This window comes from Crocuta crocuta, unplaced genomic scaffold, assembly GCF_008692635.1.
Source record: "Crocuta crocuta isolate KB4526 unplaced genomic scaffold, BGI_CrCroc_1.0 scaffold140, whole genome shotgun sequence".
Taxonomy (NCBI): domain Eukaryota; kingdom Metazoa; phylum Chordata; class Mammalia; order Carnivora; family Hyaenidae; genus Crocuta; species Crocuta crocuta.
The window spans coordinates 9,340,923-9,360,073 of NW_027527775.1; the positions used below are offsets into that span (position 1 = coordinate 9,340,923).

At 50.3% G+C, this 19,151-nt stretch overlaps 1 protein-coding gene across 10 annotated transcripts in view; it reads left to right on the plus strand.

The window, feature by feature from the left end:
• Nucleotides 1-19,151, plus strand: part of RBPMS (RNA binding protein, mRNA processing factor) — a 174,672-nt gene that overhangs the window by 140,651 nt on the left and 14,870 nt on the right. For 2 of the 10 annotated variants that reach the window (XM_077772924.1, XM_077772931.1), the window contains 2 exons: nt 7,816-7,946; nt 18,675-18,808. The exons of 3 other annotated variants lie outside the window; for them this stretch is intronic. In XM_077772924.1, the coding sequence (XP_077629050.1) occupies nt 7,816-7,946; nt 18,675-18,808 (265 nt within the window). Of the gene's footprint in view, nt 1-7,815; nt 7,947-8,751; nt 8,819-10,624; nt 10,852-18,674; nt 18,809-19,151 lie in introns of those variants that run through there. 5 more of the 10 variants (XM_077772934.1, XM_077772943.1, XM_077772947.1 and 2 more) reach the window with 3 other exon arrangements.

Sequence of the window (19,151 nt, forward strand, 5' to 3'; positions counted from 1 at the left end):
CCAGGTAAATGTTAGCTACTACTGTTACTACTACTATTGTCGCTGTTAGTGTCTTTGTCATCTTTACTGTTAGTAGGACTCGGCAGTTGTCTGGACATGGGAAATGAAAGAGACTTTGAAGCTCAATAAATGGGATAAAAGAAAATGTGGGGAGGTGAGAAGAGAACTGGTTGTGGGTGACCGTGAGTTCACTTTTGGATGAGTTGAGTTGGATGAGTTTGGAATGTTTACATTGGAGTGGGAATCAAAGCTTTCGATTAACGGGTTATCCTAAATAGAATTCATAATTGAAGCAATCCAAGTTGCCATGGGCCATGATGGCGAGTAGATAGAAGTGGGAGAGAGCTGAGCACAGACTTGATTATTACTCTTGGTGTCTCCAGCATATTTAGTACAATTAGCTCTGTGTGCAGAACAGAATAATTACAGTTGTGACTTGTGCTGAGTGGTGCTGAAGACATCTTTTCGGCTTCTCACCAAATCTTTTGCTTCCTTCTTTACACTTCTCTTCCTGGGGAGCCAGTGAAAGTATGTGACCTTTTCTGGGGACCGTTACTTCCTAGGGCTACCACAGTAAGTTACCGCCACGGGTGGCTGAAAACAGAAATTAATTCTCTCGCAGTTTAGGAGGATAGAAGTCTGAAATCAAGGTGTCAGCAGTGCTGATTCTTTATGGAGGCCTGAGTGACAGACCAGCTCATGCCTTTCCCAACTGTGGGGGCTGCTGGCAGTCCTTGGTTATAGACGCATCGCTCCAGTCTCTGTCTCCACCTTCACATCACCTTCCTCTCTGTGCCCTCTACTCTTACAGGAACATCAGTCATTAGATCTGGCACCCTCCCCAAATCCAGAATGATTTCATCTCAGAGTTCTAAAGTAATTACACCTGCAAAATTCCTGTTTTCAAAAAAGTTTCCAGGTAAATGTTAATTTTGGGAGGACACAGTTCCGCCCGCTGCCAGAGCTCGTTAGTGTGCTGGGCCCCGGAAGCTGGCACTTGCTGAAGTCTTAGCCCTGACACGAGAGGAGTGTGTCCTGATAGAGTCCGCAAAAGAGGCAGCCTCGGAAGACTGAGTTTTGAGGGGTTTACTTAACAAACATGGATTGACTACTTGTGAGGTATGTGTGAGTGGGAGTTGGTTGTGCAGCAGAGTCCTTGATTTATTTTTTTCTTTCAAATATGATTTTTTTCCATTAAAAATGGAATTTTTCATTTTATGTAGGCCTTTGGCTTTTTCTAGTCAAATTCTTCATTTATCAGGCAAGCTCTCCTTAAGGATTAGGTTTATTCTAGTAAATGGACTATGCTGAAAACTAGAGATGAAGGCCACCTGCACTCAAGGGCCTGTCACCACCATCACTAGTGGGGGCATCACCCCTCCCACCCCCGTCAGGATGGGGGCGGGCAGGATGGTATATGGAAGGGAGCCTGAACCATGAGACAAAGAGACTGCGGTTCTGGTCCCAGTTCAGACACCGAGTTAGCTGTGAGACCTTGGATAGAGATTTTCTCATTGTTAAAATGGGACCACCCATTCCTGCCCTTTTTTCAGAGCTTTTGATGAGCATCCAGAATGCTAATGGATATACCCCATCTTAGCTGTGTATGAAAATGTCTGCAAATCCAACATGTGATTGAAACAGGGTTGAAACGTAATCTTTAAGAAATCACATTTATATCCTCTCATGTCTGTCTTCTGTGTATATTTCTCTCCCACATAGAATTGAATTAACCGGGGCGCCTGGGTGGCTTAGTCGGTTGAGCGTCCGACTTTCGCTTAGGTCATGATCTCGCGGTTCGTGGGTTCGAGCCCCGCGTCGGGCTCTGTGCTGACTGCCAGCTCAGAGCCTGGAGCCTGTTTCAGTCTGTGACTCCCTCTCTCTCTGACCCTCCCCTGCTCACACTGTCTCTCTCTCTCTCTCTCTCCTAGAAATAAATAAAAACATTAAAAAAGAATAAAATAAAATAAAAAGAACCTACAGTGTGATCGTTTCCTCTTCTGAAGGGCAAGATAGAAGTTAGATTCTCTTTTCTCTTTTGTTTTTATCGAGTTTGGGGCAAACGGTTGACTTCTTGATACTTTGTGATCCACTGTGCTGGGCTCTGGGTGAGCAGAGGGTGTGAACGGGCAGTCTTGGAGGTGAGTGCTGTTCCTGGGAGACAGAGGACACAGCAGAACACAGAGAAGGTGCTTCTTCCCCGCCACCCAAGGAAGTGACGTCTAAGTCCTTTGAAGAATAAGGTTTAAGGGTTAAGGCAGTTGAAAGTAGAGAAGAACAGAGGGAGCAAGTGTGTATGAGGCCTGGAAGTGGGGGAGGAGCGGGCATGGTCCAGCAGTGAGAATGATCTAGACCATGATGGGGGGGCAAGGGAGAGCAGGGTCTGCTAAGGCAGCTGAGGGCAATATTGTGTGTGATCTTCTAGGCCACGGTATCTGGAGTTGAGACGCTGTCCTGGGAGCAAGGCCAAATCATAGAAAGGTTGTAAGCAGGAGAGTGCCATTGCAGACTCGTCTTTTAATAGTTGTCCTGGCTGTAGCACGGCTGCCAGGAGGGCAGTGAGGAGGCCTTGTCAGTAACCCAGTGGTGGTCGTTAAGATCAGAGTGGATGATGGGATGGATTCAGTGGGACCTTGGTGAAAGAGTACCAGACCAGCATGGCCTGGGCATCTGACTGGCATCTTTTACTGAAATCTGGAACCAAATAGGACAGGCAGTGGGATGGACTGTGTTTAGTTTCGGACATGTTGAGTATGAGATTGCCGTGGAATATTTCCAAACAAAAATATCCAAGAGGCAGAGTAAATACTGACTTAAAGTTCCTGGACCTGTGTTCTCAACTGTATTCAGTTTAAGTCCATTATGGATTCTCCTTGTTCCTCTTGCTTTCCGTTGTTTCTGAGAGTCAGTTCATCTTTATCTGTTTCACTGTGACTTTACGCTGGAAGCTTCACCCTTCTGAGTGTTTGCTTCCCCATCCAAAATGAAAAGGCAGACGAGATGATCTTCATTAGCTCTTTTTGTTTAAACCTTGATCAGACACTGCTCTTTTTTCTTTTCAAAGGGACTGGAAGATGGAGTGGGGAAGTTTCTAGTCGTTGTTTGCCAGAATACAATTCGAGCTCTTCCAGTTGCATATTGTTATGCTAAGGAAAAGACTTAATCAGATGTATATTGTGAGCCCTCAATAACTTGTATCCTCAGAGGTGCAAACTGGGAAAAGGATCTGGAGTAATGGGAAAGGAGTGACCCACCACCCTCTCAGGAGAGGGTCCCGTTAGGCCCAGACACAAAGCCCTGGCCTCCTGATCCCTCCCCTCACTGGGGCCTGGCTCCCTGGGGGGTCAAGAGCCTGTGTAGTCAGGGGGCGGTCTTACTCCCTCCCTGAACTGTGGTCATCCCAGTGCGCCCAGGGCAGCAAGCAGACTTTCTCTTTCTTCAGCCTTCCCATCCTCTTATGTTGGAGGAAAATTGGCAGTGATTCAGGGGAGTGAAACCCACCCGAGCCACCTGGCTGCTCCTTCGTTGCTCATCTGTGTGTGTGAAGGGCTTGTGCTATGGAAAACCCGTCTCTCCAGTTGTAATTTTCTCAATTACAACACATTAGCAACCAAAAAGAGTATACAAATTGAGCTTACTATACCTCTTCTGCCGAGACAGAGCATGTGGATTTTCAGAGATTGCGCAGCCGTCCTAGTGAAATGTCTGCGGGGGCTTGGTTGCCACAGGTGTGATCGTAACCTGGTCTAGCTGACCCCACTGCGCCTGTGTTGCTCTGTCACTAGTGGCTCTGAGCCAAGCAGGTGCTGTCAGGCTGGGTCTGCTCCCACCTTCCAGTTTCTCTCACAGAACAAGCCCAGAATCATTGCTTTCTTTTGCATTTTCTCTCCTGGAGTGTTTCATCCATTCATTAAACCAACTGCTGTGTAGCAGGTACTGTGCTAAGCTCTTTGAGAGCGACATGCATAACACTCTGCTCCAGCGTCTGATAATCCATTAAGAAAGACAAGACAAAGAGCTTACATCAGTGGTTCTCAAGTTGAGGCACACATCAGATTCACCTGGAGGGCAGAATTCTGATTCAGTAGGTCTGGAGCTACGAATTTGCATTTCTGCCAGAGCCGCAGGTGATTGCCTCCGGTACATGGACTCCCAGCACTGGGTGCGCCGTGGGTGCCGTAGTGCAGCTCTGAAGATAGAATTTGGGAGTGCGGAGCAAGGAGTAAATCATTTGACTTGGCTTGCTCACCTTTCTTCCTTTCATTTCACCTGTACTTCCTGGGTCAGATTTTTCTGCACTTTGTAAGGCCCTAAATGTTCCCTTGAGGACGCCCTCGGCATTCCAAGGTACTTCAGGCACTGAAGTCTTTCAGGAGAGCCTGCTTGGTTCTGTCCCAGTCACCCCAGTGTTCTTCGTTTCTTCCCCTGCTCCAGCTGCCCTTGGCCTTCCCTCCCTCCCCCAGGTGGGTTTTCAGGAGCTGCAGGAATGAGGTTAGTCTTCAGACTTGGAAGAGGAGCTTACTTTTCTTTTTTAATATTTATTTTTGAGAGAATGAGAGAGACAGAGTGTGAGCAGGGGAGGGGCAGAGAGAGAGGGAAACACAGAATCCAAAGCAGGCTCTAGGCTCCAAGCTGTCAGCTCAGAGCCCAACACAGGGCTTGAACTCAGAAATCATAAGATCACGACCTGAGCCAAAGTTGGATGCTTAACTGACTGAGCCACCCAGGTGCCCCAAGAGGAGTCGGTCCAGTCCATGGGTGAGCGCAGCTCTCAGAGCAGTTTTCAAAGTGATCTCTGGACCCCTGGTGGGCCTGGGGGACGAACATGTGGGTTGAAGTCCTTCGGCTACCCACCACCAAGGCAACCACAATTAGCTACACTTTTGTTTAAAAAGGGATTCTCGGAAAGTTAGTTTGAAGAATGGGTTCCAACTGCTTTTATTTTGAACTTTGAAAATTACTCTTCTGTAACATTTGTTCTGGTTCGGCCCTCCTTTTTGCTCATGTTTTCTGTTTTGTTTCTTTAGTGTGACACATACTGAAAGGATTGGGAAATTTTAGATCTAGTTCCTATGGATATTTCCTAAGTTCCTTTAATAAAGATATTTCCTAAGTCCTTTAATAAAGAAAACAGTGGTGTATCTTTAAACAGTTTTTAAAACTTTCCACTAGGCCCCATTCAGTCCCGCAAGCATTATTACACACTAAACGCCAGTCTCAGAGCTGGCTCCAGGGGTACAGACTTGGTTAAGACCTGGATCCTGCCTTCCTGAGCTCTCACTAGCCAACCGTTGGGTGCTTGGCTGTGAGGATTCCTCCTGACCAGCCCACTCTGCTGCACATTGACGTTTATGGTAACTCCAGATTGCGTCACAAGGGGAGCAGGGAAGGGTGGTGAGATTTCGCTCCAGCCTCTTGTAGGCCTCCACTCCCCTTACCTGACTTGTACTCTGAGCAGCTTTGGGTTGGGTTGGGGGGGGGGGGGGGGCGCGGTTGGAAACAAATGTGCCCCATTCTGCTGGGCTACATTTTATGCCGATGCTGGTCAGTGAATAGCCTCTGAGCATCAGTCTAGACCCAGTGGGAAGTAATGCTTTAGGATAAAAATGTAGAAGATGTCTGGAAAACATAAATCCCATCAGCCAAGGCTGAGATTGGAACCCCGGCTCCCCCTATCTCCACTATTTGTCTCTCCAGGATCAGATATCTTAGAAGACATCTCACTTCATTTTTGAAACTTCCTAAAGGAAAGTTGATCAGAGAAAAGCACCCCCAACTCGGCCAGTTCCTGTTGGAAGGGCTGCAGGCCCGGTGTGGTCTTGTCTGATGGCATGCAGAGCCCCACGGTGGGGCTGAGCAAGCATGGGGCTAAGACATTAGCGTGCTGGGTGCTGAGACGCTCTGGACTTTTTTTTTTTTTTTTTTTAAGGCTCAGAATGTCTTAAAATAGCATGGTAGCTGGAATAACAGTAACAACAACAACAACAATAGCTTGCCATTCCCGGGAACGGTTGTTTGTCTGAAACCCGAGGCATGAGTTCTGGCAGCAGTTAGTTTCCACAAGCGGGGCTCCCACAAGAGTTGCTCTAATGGAAATCTTACGGTCTCGTCACGACCGGAAGCGCAGAGGTCTGTGAAGCATTCTCCCAACCCTGCTGTTGGGAATTTTCTTACAGAAACTGCAGACACCTATACACCCTCGAACTGGAAATAGGTGGTGTAGACTTGATCCTTTTAAAGAGGCTTATGATGCTACTGTTTTCCTATTCAAATAATTCAGTCCACTCTTCGGGCTAGGCTCTCCAGCCTAGATACACGAGCAGTCTGTGTTCTCGTCACCAAGTCCTCAGGAGGACTTTTTTTTTTTTTTTTTTTTTAACTGCCCTGTTGAAAAGGGGAGTCCAGCCAGCCACAGTACAGCACACCACATTGTCGGGATCCCCGGCTGCCTTCCGAACGGACAGTCCTCAGTCAGCTCTGGAATCGCCATCTTGCCAGAAGTTCTTGCCATGCTGGCGGCTGTGGAAAAACGCCCCGGGCTCACACGCACCTGCGGGCTCATGCTTTCCGGTTGCCCCATACAGCAGTTCCCACATCACATTCAGGAAAGTTCTGTTTCCAGCCCCCTTCCCATACTGAAAACCCTGCCCAGAGCCAGGGTTTTGGCAGATGGCGAGAATGAGAGAGACCTGGAAGGAGCAGGCCCGGGGTGGCTTCTTCCATGTGGGAAGGAGTGAAATGACTTTATTGACCGAGGGTCACATGCACACTAGACTTCCGCAAAATCCTGAATGGCAGAGTCTCTAATGGCTTTATAAGTCACCTTTTCCTGCCTCCTTCAGCAGTCCTGGGTAACATCCTTGGTCTACTTGATTTCAGATTTTGACAGGTGATAAAAGCACATATTGAGATTGCTTCTTCGCAGAGTCCAGATTCATAACTATTGACTGATGTTATTTTTGCCTGTGTTGAGACGCTCCCTCATGTGTTTGCTGTTACTTTAATGGATTGCTTCCTGATACATTCTGAGCCCCGGGCACTTGCCCTTCAATCTGGCAAACTGCAGCTTGACCTGAATGGAATCAGATGTAGACCAGTCAGTTGGCAACATGACTGACTCACTTTTTTCCCCCCTAGAAAATACAGTCTGTGTAAGCAGCGACCGTGAATGTTCTAATTTGCATCTTTCTTGATCAGGATACTCCAGGCTTTTTCACTTCTGTTCTCTGAGTTTTTAACATTTTAAGTGTGTTGCAGGCATAGTGTCTGGCGCAGGGCTTCTGAGTGTTCAGTGAATAGTGCTTGGTGATGGTGATTTGTTGGTTAGTAGTAATGACATGGATGAGCAGAGAAGCCCTACAGCTCTATAGTTCCGGTCTGTTTTCGTCCTGCCCGTAAAGCCATTGTTCTCCCAGAGGCCCTGCGGTGGGTTTTCATGGGATATCTCCTCCCGCTTCTCTCTCTTCCTCTTTTCCTCAGAGGGCCACATGTGCGGTTTTGTGCAGGAAATCCCCACTGTTCTTGTGTTCCCCCGACTCCGGTTGGAAAGACATCAGAGTGTCCGGGGCAGAGCCCAGGCCTGAGCTCTCAGCAGGCCAGACAGGCAGCAGATGCCTGTCGCTTTTTTTCCGCTTTGTATTTACCATTCCCTTGCTTCGAGTTTGGGGACCAAAACAAAACCAGCAGGTTTTTAAAAGAATGAGAGTAATTTGACTCCTGACATTGATTGGGACTTGGGGTTATTTGGTGTTTTGTTTCTGATTTGAAAGCAGCTGTTTGGTAACCACTAACTCTTCCCTTATTCTTTTCTTGCAGATGAGCTCACAGTGCCTGCACTTTACCCCAGTAGCCCTGAAGTGTGGGCCCCGTACCCTCTGTACCCAGCGGAGTTAGCGCCTGCTCTACCTCCTCCTGCTTTCACCTATCCCGCTTCACTGCATGCCCAGGTAATTTATACCCATCGGCCACGACTTCACTCACTCCACCACCGGTCCTTTCAAACCTGGTTCCCCAGAGCACACCATACAACTAACACCTAGCCAGCTAACAGACCCACCTGCGGGAGATTAATGATCCCCTCTAAATCAAGCTGACACTCCTCCAGGACTTGGGGACCGTCTGACAGCAATGATATCACCCACTGCCTGATGTTTGCCCCAGATGACACCTCTCTCTTCCTTAATGATCTCACCCTCATATCACACACGAGAGATTGGGCCCAGCCAGCTAGAGGGCGTCACCAGAACATAGTCGTGTGTGCCTGGTCGTGTGGAAAGGCTGCACAGGGAGGCGTCCACTTGTCGCAGGACCTACGTGTCTGTGTGTGAACCTGTGTGTTGAGAGATTTCTGCTGTCGTGTTCTCTGAGATCTGGTGACCAAAGGGGAACGTTGGGAGCCTCTAGAAAGACCGCGTGCTGTCTTACATAGGTTACAGGAAAGATGAAGGACTCCTTTTTTCCCCTTTTAGGAAACCCTGTAGAAAAGGAGGTACCAGTGTAGTGTCAAGAATGTAATTACAGGTCAAAGTAAAGGTCTCTATCTGACCCACTCCTTCTCAGTTAAGAGTAGCCTGAGTTTCATAAACTCCCTGTTTCTTCACAGAGATTATTATCTACATATCAACCTTTCCTCTCCCCTGGGACAAAAAATATTGCTCTTAGTTTTGCTTCTAGCGCAGGTAGTAGTAATGAATGTTCAGGTTCAGGGTGACGAGCAACAGCAAGAGACAATACAGATTTCATTTGTCTTAGCGCATGGAGAACTCTTCCTAAAAGCAGGAAAGCCTGGTTTCTGAAGAGCTTTGGCCTAGACAGACAGGTGAGGGTTTTGTTTGGCTTCATGTTTGTTTACAAGGCTGGATGAAATACCCAGCTTCCCAGAATACTCTTCCTTCTGACTGACAGCTCTTTCATGTTGTACAGAATTCACCATGTTGTGTAAAACACGCACAAGCAGTCCCCCAGCTGACGTCCTCACAGGCTGCGGGGTCAGGAGCGTTGCTGGTGCATATGCGTCCATTCTCTTCCAGCGGGTCACTGGTGCTTCGTGCCCGTGCTGACCACCCAGCTGCCCAGGCCCGTGCAGGCAGACTACACAGAGAGGGCCTTGGAGCCTGGGCTCCCGGTGTGATGACCCTCGGCGTGGGGAGGAGGACGTAGAAAGCAGTACCAGTAGTGAAAGAAAAGTAGATGGTGGCGGTGGGAGCACTGGGCACAGAGCATCACTTCTGGTAGCAGCACAGTCCTAAGACTGTTGACCCAGGTTCCAGATCTGCTGTGCCCTCTCCCTCCCCTCCCCTCCCCGCCGCTGCTTTTCACCTTTGTCCGTGTCAGTGCTTGGTCTCCTGGCAGGTAGCAGGGGAGGGAGAAGGGATAAAACCTAAACCAATGGACATATCTTCTGAGTTCTTGAAATCATCTCAGTGGCCTCGGGGAGAACTTTGTCGATGATGGGAAGCGACTCCCGCCCCCACTATCCATGGATATGTCTTTGTTCCTCTTGCTAGACTGCTTAAATACAGACTGACAGTTGAGGCAAATGTTAATAATACTGTGAAACAGTGCCAAGTTTGTAGAGTCATCTGAATATTGATGACTCTGGTTAATCAGCAGCAAAGCCTTTCACCATTACCGTGGAAAGGGAACAATTGACATTGGCCAAAAAGGACTGGGAATGGTAGCTTTTGGGCCATAACATCTGGGTAACTTGCCCTTTATATAATGGATGAAATCCAAAGTATATCCGGGGATGTGGGAGAAGGAACTAAAGAATCTTAAGAGATTAGAAAGCCCACGCCATTTTGAGAAAGGTTAGGGAAAGACAGTGCTAAGATTCAGTGACTCAACCATTTGACTTAATGGGATGTATTGCTCATGGTGGCATCTTCCCCTGTGAGTTCTTCCTTGATCTCAAGACTTTGCCAGCCTGGAATCCACTTGGCTCTGCCACGTCGGTCCTAGAGTGGAACTCTCATCCGATACCAGTAAGATCCATATACTCAACCCCACAACTTGTGGTTTGAAGTCCTTCCCAGTGAAGCTTGGCTTCTGTATCCTAAAGACTTGTGAACAGGTGTGGTTATTTAAATTTCTTTGTCCAATATGAGAATCATAGAATGAACCCGGTAGGGGCTTGATCGATCAGCAGGTCTGGCCCATTTGACAGTTGAGGAAACCAACTGGAGAAGATGGAAAGAGTTCTCCAGAGCCGCGAATGGCCCTGCCGTGACTAGAGCCAGGTCACCTGACTCCCAGGCTTGCTCTTTCCACGCCTCAGTGCTGGCTCACCAAAGGCTTAACTCTGATGGAATTTTGGAAAGGCCTCACTCCAGTGACTCCTTGGATCTTTCTTCTCTAAGTAGATGAGAAGCCTGTAAGAAGAGACTTGGAGGCAAAGACAAGGGAATCAGAACTTAACCTTCCTTCACCAGAAGGGCCTGAGAGAATTTTTATTAACTGGAGGTAGAGCAGTGGGGAAGACCAAATGGAGCAGTCCCCTTAGTGGATGGTTCCGGTTTTGTTTGGAGATCTTTTCTGTATGTCTTTGGAGAAGCTTTTATATTATTTTGTTTTTCATAGCAATGTTGTGCTCTGTTTTGAGACTTGGATTTTTTTTTTCTTCTAGTGTTTCTCTCCTGAGGCAAAGCCCAACACACCTGTCTTTTGTCCACTTCTCCAGCAAATTAGATTTGTCTCTGGGAATGTGTTTGTAACATACCAACCTACTCCAGACCAGCAGAGGGAGCTCCCATGTTGAATTTGCTTGTTAGCTACCTTTCCCCATTTTGCAAAAATTATTTCTTGGTAACATTTGAGAGATTTCAATAAAAATTTTAATCAGAGCAAAAATTATCTCATGTAGACTGCAGCGTTTTGTTTTCATGATGATGCGAGTTTGGAGCTAAGACGTTCTCTCTGAGATGGTGGGAGAATTGGGCCGCCGTGGCGCTGATCACACACTACGTGGGAAAGGGCCTCAGAGCACCCAGGGCGACCTGGCCCAGAGTCGAGGCCTCGCTGCTGCAGCCAGTCTCTTCTTGGGCTCCCGAACCATCAAGAGCTGCACTTTGGAAGATTCTCTTTCTAGCACCTGTGCGTCGCCTCTACCTGGAGATCTTGCTTCAACGGGGATGGTGTGTTGGCTGTCAGAAGCCTGTTTGAAGCAAATAGATGTTCCTTCCATTCCGCCCTGATCCAGAGGAAGGAGGACCCAGGGCACAGAAACTGTCATTGCGAACAAGTTGTGTCTGTCTGCTAGTTCTACTCCAGCTTCCGTCTGTGGTCTGGTGCCTCCAAGTCTAAATGGAAGATGCTTATTTGACCCCAGATCCCAATTTTGAAGCATTATCGCGTAAGGTAACGGGACTGCAAGCTGTGGTACTGCCTTGTTAACTGTAGAGATGACACATCAAACAAGTGATTTTTAAGATCATTAACGTTTCTGTTAATCCCATCCTTGGTATGTGAAATGTATTAAATATATCCTGTAAGTCACTGTGAATAGGAGGGAAGGTTTCATCCATGGCTTTTAGGAAAGTTAGACAAAAGAACATAAACGGTTCCTATCACATCATAGTCCCACCTCTCTGCTTTTTCAGTCCGGGTTCAGTTTTGCTTGTTGGCAGTCATTGGTCTTGTTGCTGACATGGCAGAGAGGAAGCCGGTAAAGTACACTGTTGTCATTACATTCTAGAAACAATACCATTTACCCTTGACCAGAGCCACGTTGTTGGGCCAGAAACCCTTACAGGTAAGTAGGGCTGAGGGAGCAAGTCCTAGTTACCTGTTTGTCCATCAGAGGCCTCATTTGCCCTAACAGCCGATCTTCCAGGGCTTCTGGCCGGAACCCATCACCTGTATATAAGCACAAGGTTTTAAAATCACAGTACAGACTTCCCAGGGTAAGACATGCCTCTTGGGAGGTGCCTTGTGACACGTTGGAAAAATTTTAGAGGTTAGACCCAAAATCAATATAAAAATGGACCATGGGAAAGTGACCCAGGCAAACAGAGAATGGTGTGTGAGCGCTGACGCAGAGCTGCCCTCCTCCCCCCATACCCAAGCATTTAGCAGCAATAGGCAGCTTCTGAGAACTGAATCTTTAAACTTTTTTATAAAGACCGATTTTATTAGGCACCTCCTCTGTCACTGTGCCCTATGGAGATGACAGCAGGGCATCTGGTTTGGCCCAGGGTGTGATTAAAGTGCGTGGCTTGTGAGCGAGGGAGCGTCTTGAGAGAGCTAGGAAGCAGGGCAGGCGTGAGTATGCACTCGGCCAAGCACAGGGCCCTGCCCCCCCCCCCCCCCCCGGGGGGGGNGCCCCCCCCCCCCCCCCCCCCACCAGGTGGGGGGATTCCCACAGGAAGGGCGTTTATTTTTCAGCCTCTGCCCTCCTCAGAAGGCAGTAGCCAGAGCTCTAATGGATGCTGGTCCCGTAGTGGGACCAGTGAACCAAACCCGGGAGGGTCTGCAGCGCCACACGCGGCCGGCCCACCTCCCGAAGGTGAGGGACGAGTCGGGCGATGCAGGGCGTTTGCCTCTGTGCCTCCTGGGTGGCGTCAGCTCTTCTCACCTGAGACCTGGTCCTCGAGGCCTGCCTTCTCCAGCAGCCGCTGTCCCCCCGCAGTCCAGGGCTCGTGACTGGGAGAGCACAGCTTGGAAGCGCCGCAGAGATTCTTCTGGGGGCTGATCAGCCCAAGGCTTTAAATTGTTTTTAGACATCGATGAAACTGCTAATCCTCTGACATTTCCCTTTCGACCTACAGCTCCATGAAGGTCAGACTGTGAGGAGAAAACTGCCCCTGGGCGCTCTGCCCACCGAGTGTGCTCGCCTTGTTTCCTCCTTGATTTGGTTAGCTCTCTGCTCTGGGAGCCCCTGGCTTCCCTGCCGCGGGAGGCCGGCCAGGCCGGCCCCGTGTGAGCTCCAGGCACGCGGCTCCCACGCAGGAGCACTGCGCCCCCGTTGCTTTGCCAGCGCCGCCTCTGGGCTGTTTCTGGGTCCGGCCTCGGAGGGTCAGAAGTGCAGGCTGTGCAGCCTCCTGGTCAGACACTGGCTCTGCCATTTACGAGCTGTATGACCTTGACTGAACAAGTTCCTTAACCTCTCTGGGCCTCAGTAAAGTAGGGCGAATAATCCCTTGTGTAGAACAAGAGTTCTGGCACACAGTAAGGGCTTCGTAAATGTTAGCCTTGCAAGGAAGATTGGGATTTTCAACCAGGAGGAGGCGTCCTTGTAGCTACAGCTACTCCTGAAGCTGTGACGGTTCAAACACTAAGGGCATCCAGCACGTCCTGACCACGCTTGATGGCGCTACACTCCTCAAGGCTGCAGCCAAATGGAAGGCCTGAGGTTGGAAAGAATCAAAGAGACCTTAAGGGACAGCCACCAGAGGGACCACACCTGCCCTACACCCAGCAGTGGAGTCTCTGGAGCGTGTGTCCGCACCGGGAGGGCCTGTCCCCAGAGGAAGTCTCCCCCCGACGCTGGGCTGGGACATGCCGGCCGGGAGAAAACCTCTCCCTGACAGGAAATAGATGAGGAGTGGGAAACAGCTGAACTCCCAGAGAGACCAAATGGTTCCTGTATGTTGCTTTACTCAGACCCGTTGTCCCTGAACTTCCCAGCTGTTGTCTTATCTTGCTTTCCTATCAGAGAAACTGGAGGAGAGAGAGACCCACGGGTCATCCGGCCCATTCCTCCCTGGGCTCTCCAGCTCATTCTTCCCACAGTCCATCCGTTAGAATTCTGCCCAGCCTCACTTCCAGGGGGCAGAGTTCCCTCCCCTGCCTTGGCTGAACCACGGCCGGTGGCCGAACCCCCAAGGGATCCCACCCTGGCCAAGCAAGTGCCCTCTCCTTGCTTACCTTTCCTGTCCGTCTCCTCTCCTCCTCTGCTGTTTGGTATCCGGAGAGCTAGGGAGCCCTCACGAAGGCAGTGAGAGACACAGATCTCTGGCCTGTCCTCGCTGGCCTCTTCAGAGGCAGGCCAGCCAGTCAGCTGGAGGTGATGGGCTAGTCGTTCCTTTGGCCAGAGCTGCTGCTACTGAGACCCAAACTTCACCACACTGGGCGGCCCTCAGCGGCTGTTCAGAAACCCGAGTCAATCCCCTAGTGCTCGATGGCCCTGGTCGTGGTTTCGGATCCCAGCAAGACTCCTCAGTTTCACCATGGCCATGGCTGAGAGCGCAGCTCAAAGTGGGCCTCTTCCTGGCGAGGGCGCAGCAGGGTTACCTTCACTCGGTGCGCTGTTTTGTGGGTTTCTTAAGCATGTTTCATTTTGTCCTTTGTCAAGGCTAAACTTTTTAGAGGCTGTGTCTTTTTCCTCAACCTCATCAGCAGTGAGAGCCCCTTAACAAATACCTGGTCTGACCGTGCAGAGGGTCCGACGTACAGGCTGATCTTAATGATGATTTCCACCCACTCTGCTACCTTTGGGATGTTAAGCAAGTTCATTTTAACCTCACTGAACCTCCACTTCCTCATCTATAAGTGGGAGGAATGAGTAAGTACCTACTTCATGGGGTCATTTTGAGGGAAAGAGTGAAATGCTTTACATGGAGTTGTAATTATTAAAATAGCTCTTCTATTTCCTTCTTTTAGTCAGAATTTGATCTGGCGTGGCCCGGAGGCTCCTGAACCCTCCCTTTGTAGCATTAGAAGCAGGTTAGGATATAGGGATGCAAGACCAGCACGCCAGCGAGAGAACCTGGGAGCCCAGGCTGTATTCTCTACCAGGGCGAGAATGGCCACCGGTGGCTGTGGTGTGTGCCACGGTGAGGCGCTGGCTTTTGGCCTCCTTTCCTAGGAACGGCCACCCATGTACCATCCACAAGTATGTGAATTCTAACTGCTTTGGAAACGAAACCAAGGCTACGAAGAAACTTCGGAAATGTGAAACGTAGCCTTCATAAAAACAAAGCGAACGTTTCCTTGAAGAAAACCAATTCTGACAGGGGGGAAAGAAGGAACATCTACTCCAAATGGGATCATGTTTTATTCAGGATTCGTGCTGCCAGTGGGGAAGGCCAGAGCTCGGTGGCAGGATGGGAAAGTGGGGCACCCCAACTTCAAGCCTCATCCACTCTGCCATGAAGTACTTCTCGCTTCACCGGGCTCGGCTCCTGGGGACCTCTAATGGCCCTCGATAGCAAACATAGTTAAAAATTAACAGACTGACAGAATTAAATATGGATGACAAGCAGCCGCTGTGGACTTAATCTGACACAGGATGTTACACGCTTGGGTGCCCTTGACCTGAGTGGCGTCTTAAGTGAACCTCTGGGATGTCTGAGCACATTTCACATGCCTGTTTGGAAGCAAGAACCTGGCTTGTGCTTAGGACAGACAGGAAGAGAGTCTAAAAGCCCAGGAGAGAAAATTATCCCTGAAGGCTCATGTTTAATTAAGCCCAACCTTGACTGGTCTTAGCAGGAGGTGCTCACAGGGGTCTGGACCTTGTTGCTGCCAGGGCCCCAAGCCCCAGCAATGGCCCACCGTTCAGACAGGGCATCTTACAGGGGTCCAGGGCTGGGCTGGGGCATCAAGACCTTCTCCAGCCAGGACTTCGTTGCTCACTTCCTTCCCAGAGGTCGGGTAGGTCAGGTGGCTGACTTCTCCTCTGGACCAATTCACATAATCTTGATGTTTTGCCTGGATAATGGCAACTTGTTCAGTGGCCCCAGGAAGGGAATATTAGGTGCCAGGCAAGTAGTAAAGAATGGTGAGTGCAGTTTATGCCCTCTGTGTCTGCTGAGAACAAGGACGGGCTGGCAGTCTGGTGGGGAGGGGGGGAGGATGTTCCTTCAGAGTGAGCCTCAGTGGGCCTCACTTCATGAAGCAGAGAAATTCCTAAAAAGTGTTTCTTCTGATTTTGGTGAACACTTTGTTAGGTACGGTCGGGGGCAGGAGTGCTGTCTTAACCCTGTGATTAGTCCCCTAAAAATGATGGGTTTTTTTGTACAGCAGATCAGTCCAGTCTCTTTGGAGTTTCTTGGACCACAGTGTGCTTCTGGCTTGGCCGCCTCTCCTTAGCCCGGCAGCCTTCAGCACTGTGCTGTAGGATCTGACCTGCTTTATTTGGTGATGCCCCTCAGAGGCGATCCTTAGGCCTGGAGCGAGCAGGCCAGAGTTGGTTAGAACTGAAGAATGTGTGAGTGGCTGGCTGCAGCTAGTTCAGTGTTGGGAAAGTCCCAGCAGGGTAGACAGGGCTCCATGTTGGGGACAGTATAGAAATGAGAGTATCTGTGTCTTCAGAAGGAGAGCCTGGCTCTGAACATACGGTGCTGGGGAAATCTGTATTCACGTACAGCATCTCCCTCAGCAGAGATGAGAAAGTCTTCACAGCTTCTTACAGATGAGATTAGCCCTCCAGAGTACCAGCCGGCCTGGTGGTCTTCGGCCCTGATGCGCTGTGTTAAGATCTAGGCACTTGGGTGCCATATTGGCTTGCGTCAGCTTCCTTGATCCACCAAAAGTCACCACAGGAAGGGGCCTTCTCAGCACCCGCACGTGCTACATGATAAAAAGAGTCTGTGCTCAGATAAACTTGGGAAACTCAGGGTTAAATCAAGTTAAACAAGTTTCTTCATTGTGGAACTTCTCAGAGTCTTAAATGTGCTTAATGTGTATCTCGAATGTGCTGGAGGGGCAGAGACTGCATTTCTCTCAAACTTACATAACCACAGAGCCTCTCTAGACGGCCTGCTTCCAGCCACACTTCGGAAACCTCGCCCGGGAGCAGTGCGCCTCAGCCCGGGCATGTGCATCTTCACCTCCTGAGGGCTTGGAACGCGTGGGTGCTTGGGTTTCTCTCCTAGGGTTTCTGCATTTCTGACAAGTTCCCAGGTGACGCTGGGGGGCCGGGGACCACACTCTGGGAAACACTGGTCTAGACCTATCCCTTTCTTTCACGGAGAAGAAAGCAGCTAAACCAAGGAGTATTTACTAATGATCGCTGCCCTTAATTGAGGCCGGCGCCTTGGTAAGCGCTGCCCAGGACTGTCTGAGGATGGCAGGCGGCCGCCCGAAAGCAGGTAGTGCCGTGCGAGTAATTAACACTGTGCTGCTTGCGAACCAGTACAGAAGGACCGGACCTCCTGTCCTTGGCGGCACGATCGGAAATGTGAATTCTCTGTGTCTCACCTGTCTGGGCCTTAGTTTCCTCATCGGTAAATGGAAGAGGATAGAAATTACTTTTATGGATTCTTACTACTTCCTCTAGCATTCCATTTTATTTTTGCTCTGAGTTCTGTCTGTTTCTGGTGCTCTCCTCCCCTGTCCAACCTCTCAGTAGTCACAGGAGATGGCGCCATGCCAAGGTGTCCGAGACTTCGGTGTTACTACCCTGGGGGGGCACTGTGTTTCAGAAAAGCCTGCCTCAAGAAGAGTGCTGGTAGAACCCCAAACACTGCGCTTGCCCCCTCCCCCCCAATAGTAAACTCTAGTGGTAATCACTTACCGTTACCGGACTGTGAACTCTGGTGGTAGTCACTTAACCGTTCGTTACTGAGTTCTAGCGGAGAAGCGTCCCGGGCCTTCCTTGTTGCTTCTTAAGGTCATAATCTGTTGGCGTGCTTAGCAGTCTCTGGCACAGAGTAAGTGTCAGTGTTAATTTGCATTATATATATTGTTAGAGGTTCTTACAGGGACTCGGGATTGTGAGTGGGCAGTGTGTGTGTGTGTGTAGCAGCACACGACAGGATTGTTGTCTTAACGTGGAAGGTCACCTGCATAGACGTATCCCTGCTGGATGGTCCATGGAGAGGGAGTCCAGGGAGCCACAAGTTTGCCCAGTGTTCATGATGGACAAAAGCAGCCGCTAGGCAATGGGCACGAGTGTCTACTAGTGGTCTGGGGCCAAAACCCACAGCAGAACAAGGAGCCCGAGTGGGTGTCCTCCCCGCCCCCTGGAGGGCAGCAGTGGTTAGCACAAAACAGCCTATTTACCTGGACCATCTGCCTGCTGGGAACTCAGTTTACTCAGTTTGCCAGGGAGCTTCCCTACCTGCCCTGCGGTGCAGGAATGCTTGGAAGAAGCTCGGCCTCGCCTGGGGTGGGGTGCACTGCCCTCTGCTGGCTGGTGGGTGCCACTGCACCTGTCGGATCTGAAAGGACAGCGGGCTTGGATGTCTGGAGTGCAGTAAGAGCCCACCTGCTTGGCAAGGGCAGTGGTGTCCAAGCCATGGTGCACGGGAGTGATGAGTTTCAGGGCCTCTGTTGACTCCGTCACCACCACATCCTCCCTGAGAATCAGCCAATGGGCTGATAGCAGCTCAGCTGAGCTGAGTACAGCTTATCCTGGAACCCACAGCCCAGAGTCCACCTGCTTTTCACCCTGGAGTGCTCAGGGGTTCGAGGCCAGGCTGACTACAGTGCTCAGGTGTGAGGTTTGTGTGGGTGGAAGAGGCCCAGCATGCACGACAGGCTAGCCGAGGCTGGGGTGGGTGTGTGGGACGTGTGGGCTTCCTTCTCGCAGTCACCGTCACCCAAAGTCATGCCATCCACTGCGCCCCCACCCCCTGGTCAGACCTCCCTCTTCCTGTGTCCCCGAAACACCAACGTGTCTTGGCCTCGTGGGGCTCAGCGCCCCAGCCCACACCCAGGCAGCACCAGTCGCCACCACTGTGCTCCCTCGGCTCCAGCGTGCACAGACCCATCCCCTCCTGCTGTGTGTTTAGGTTCCCAGCCCCCCGCCTGCCCCCGGGCTGTGCCCCCGTCCCGTCCTTTACCACCCGTCCCAGGAAGGCAGCTCCAACTCTGCCCTTTGCTTAGTGAGCAAGTGGATTCAGATGCACAAAGCCATAAGCCATGGGTAGGTATGAAATTTGTCTTTGTCTCTCTGTCTTCCTTTCCTCCCTTCTGCCCTCTCCCCTGCCCCGCTGTACTTCTCCCTCCCCCTTCCTTCCCATCTTCCCACACTCCCCTTTTCTCCTTTATCCTGCATATGCTCCTGAATTCCCAAAGTGACCTCTTTTTTTAGCCTACCAGCTGCAGAGTTTCTGGTCCTTTCTCTTAAACATTACTGGATGTTGGACAGCCCTGGTCCTGCCTGAATGAGCTTCCGTGCCTGGTGCCTCCTGATGAACACAGCTTTGCCCTCTCACAGTGCAGGGGGCGCTCTGGAGCTCGGAACCTGATTTCTGGGACTATCAGGT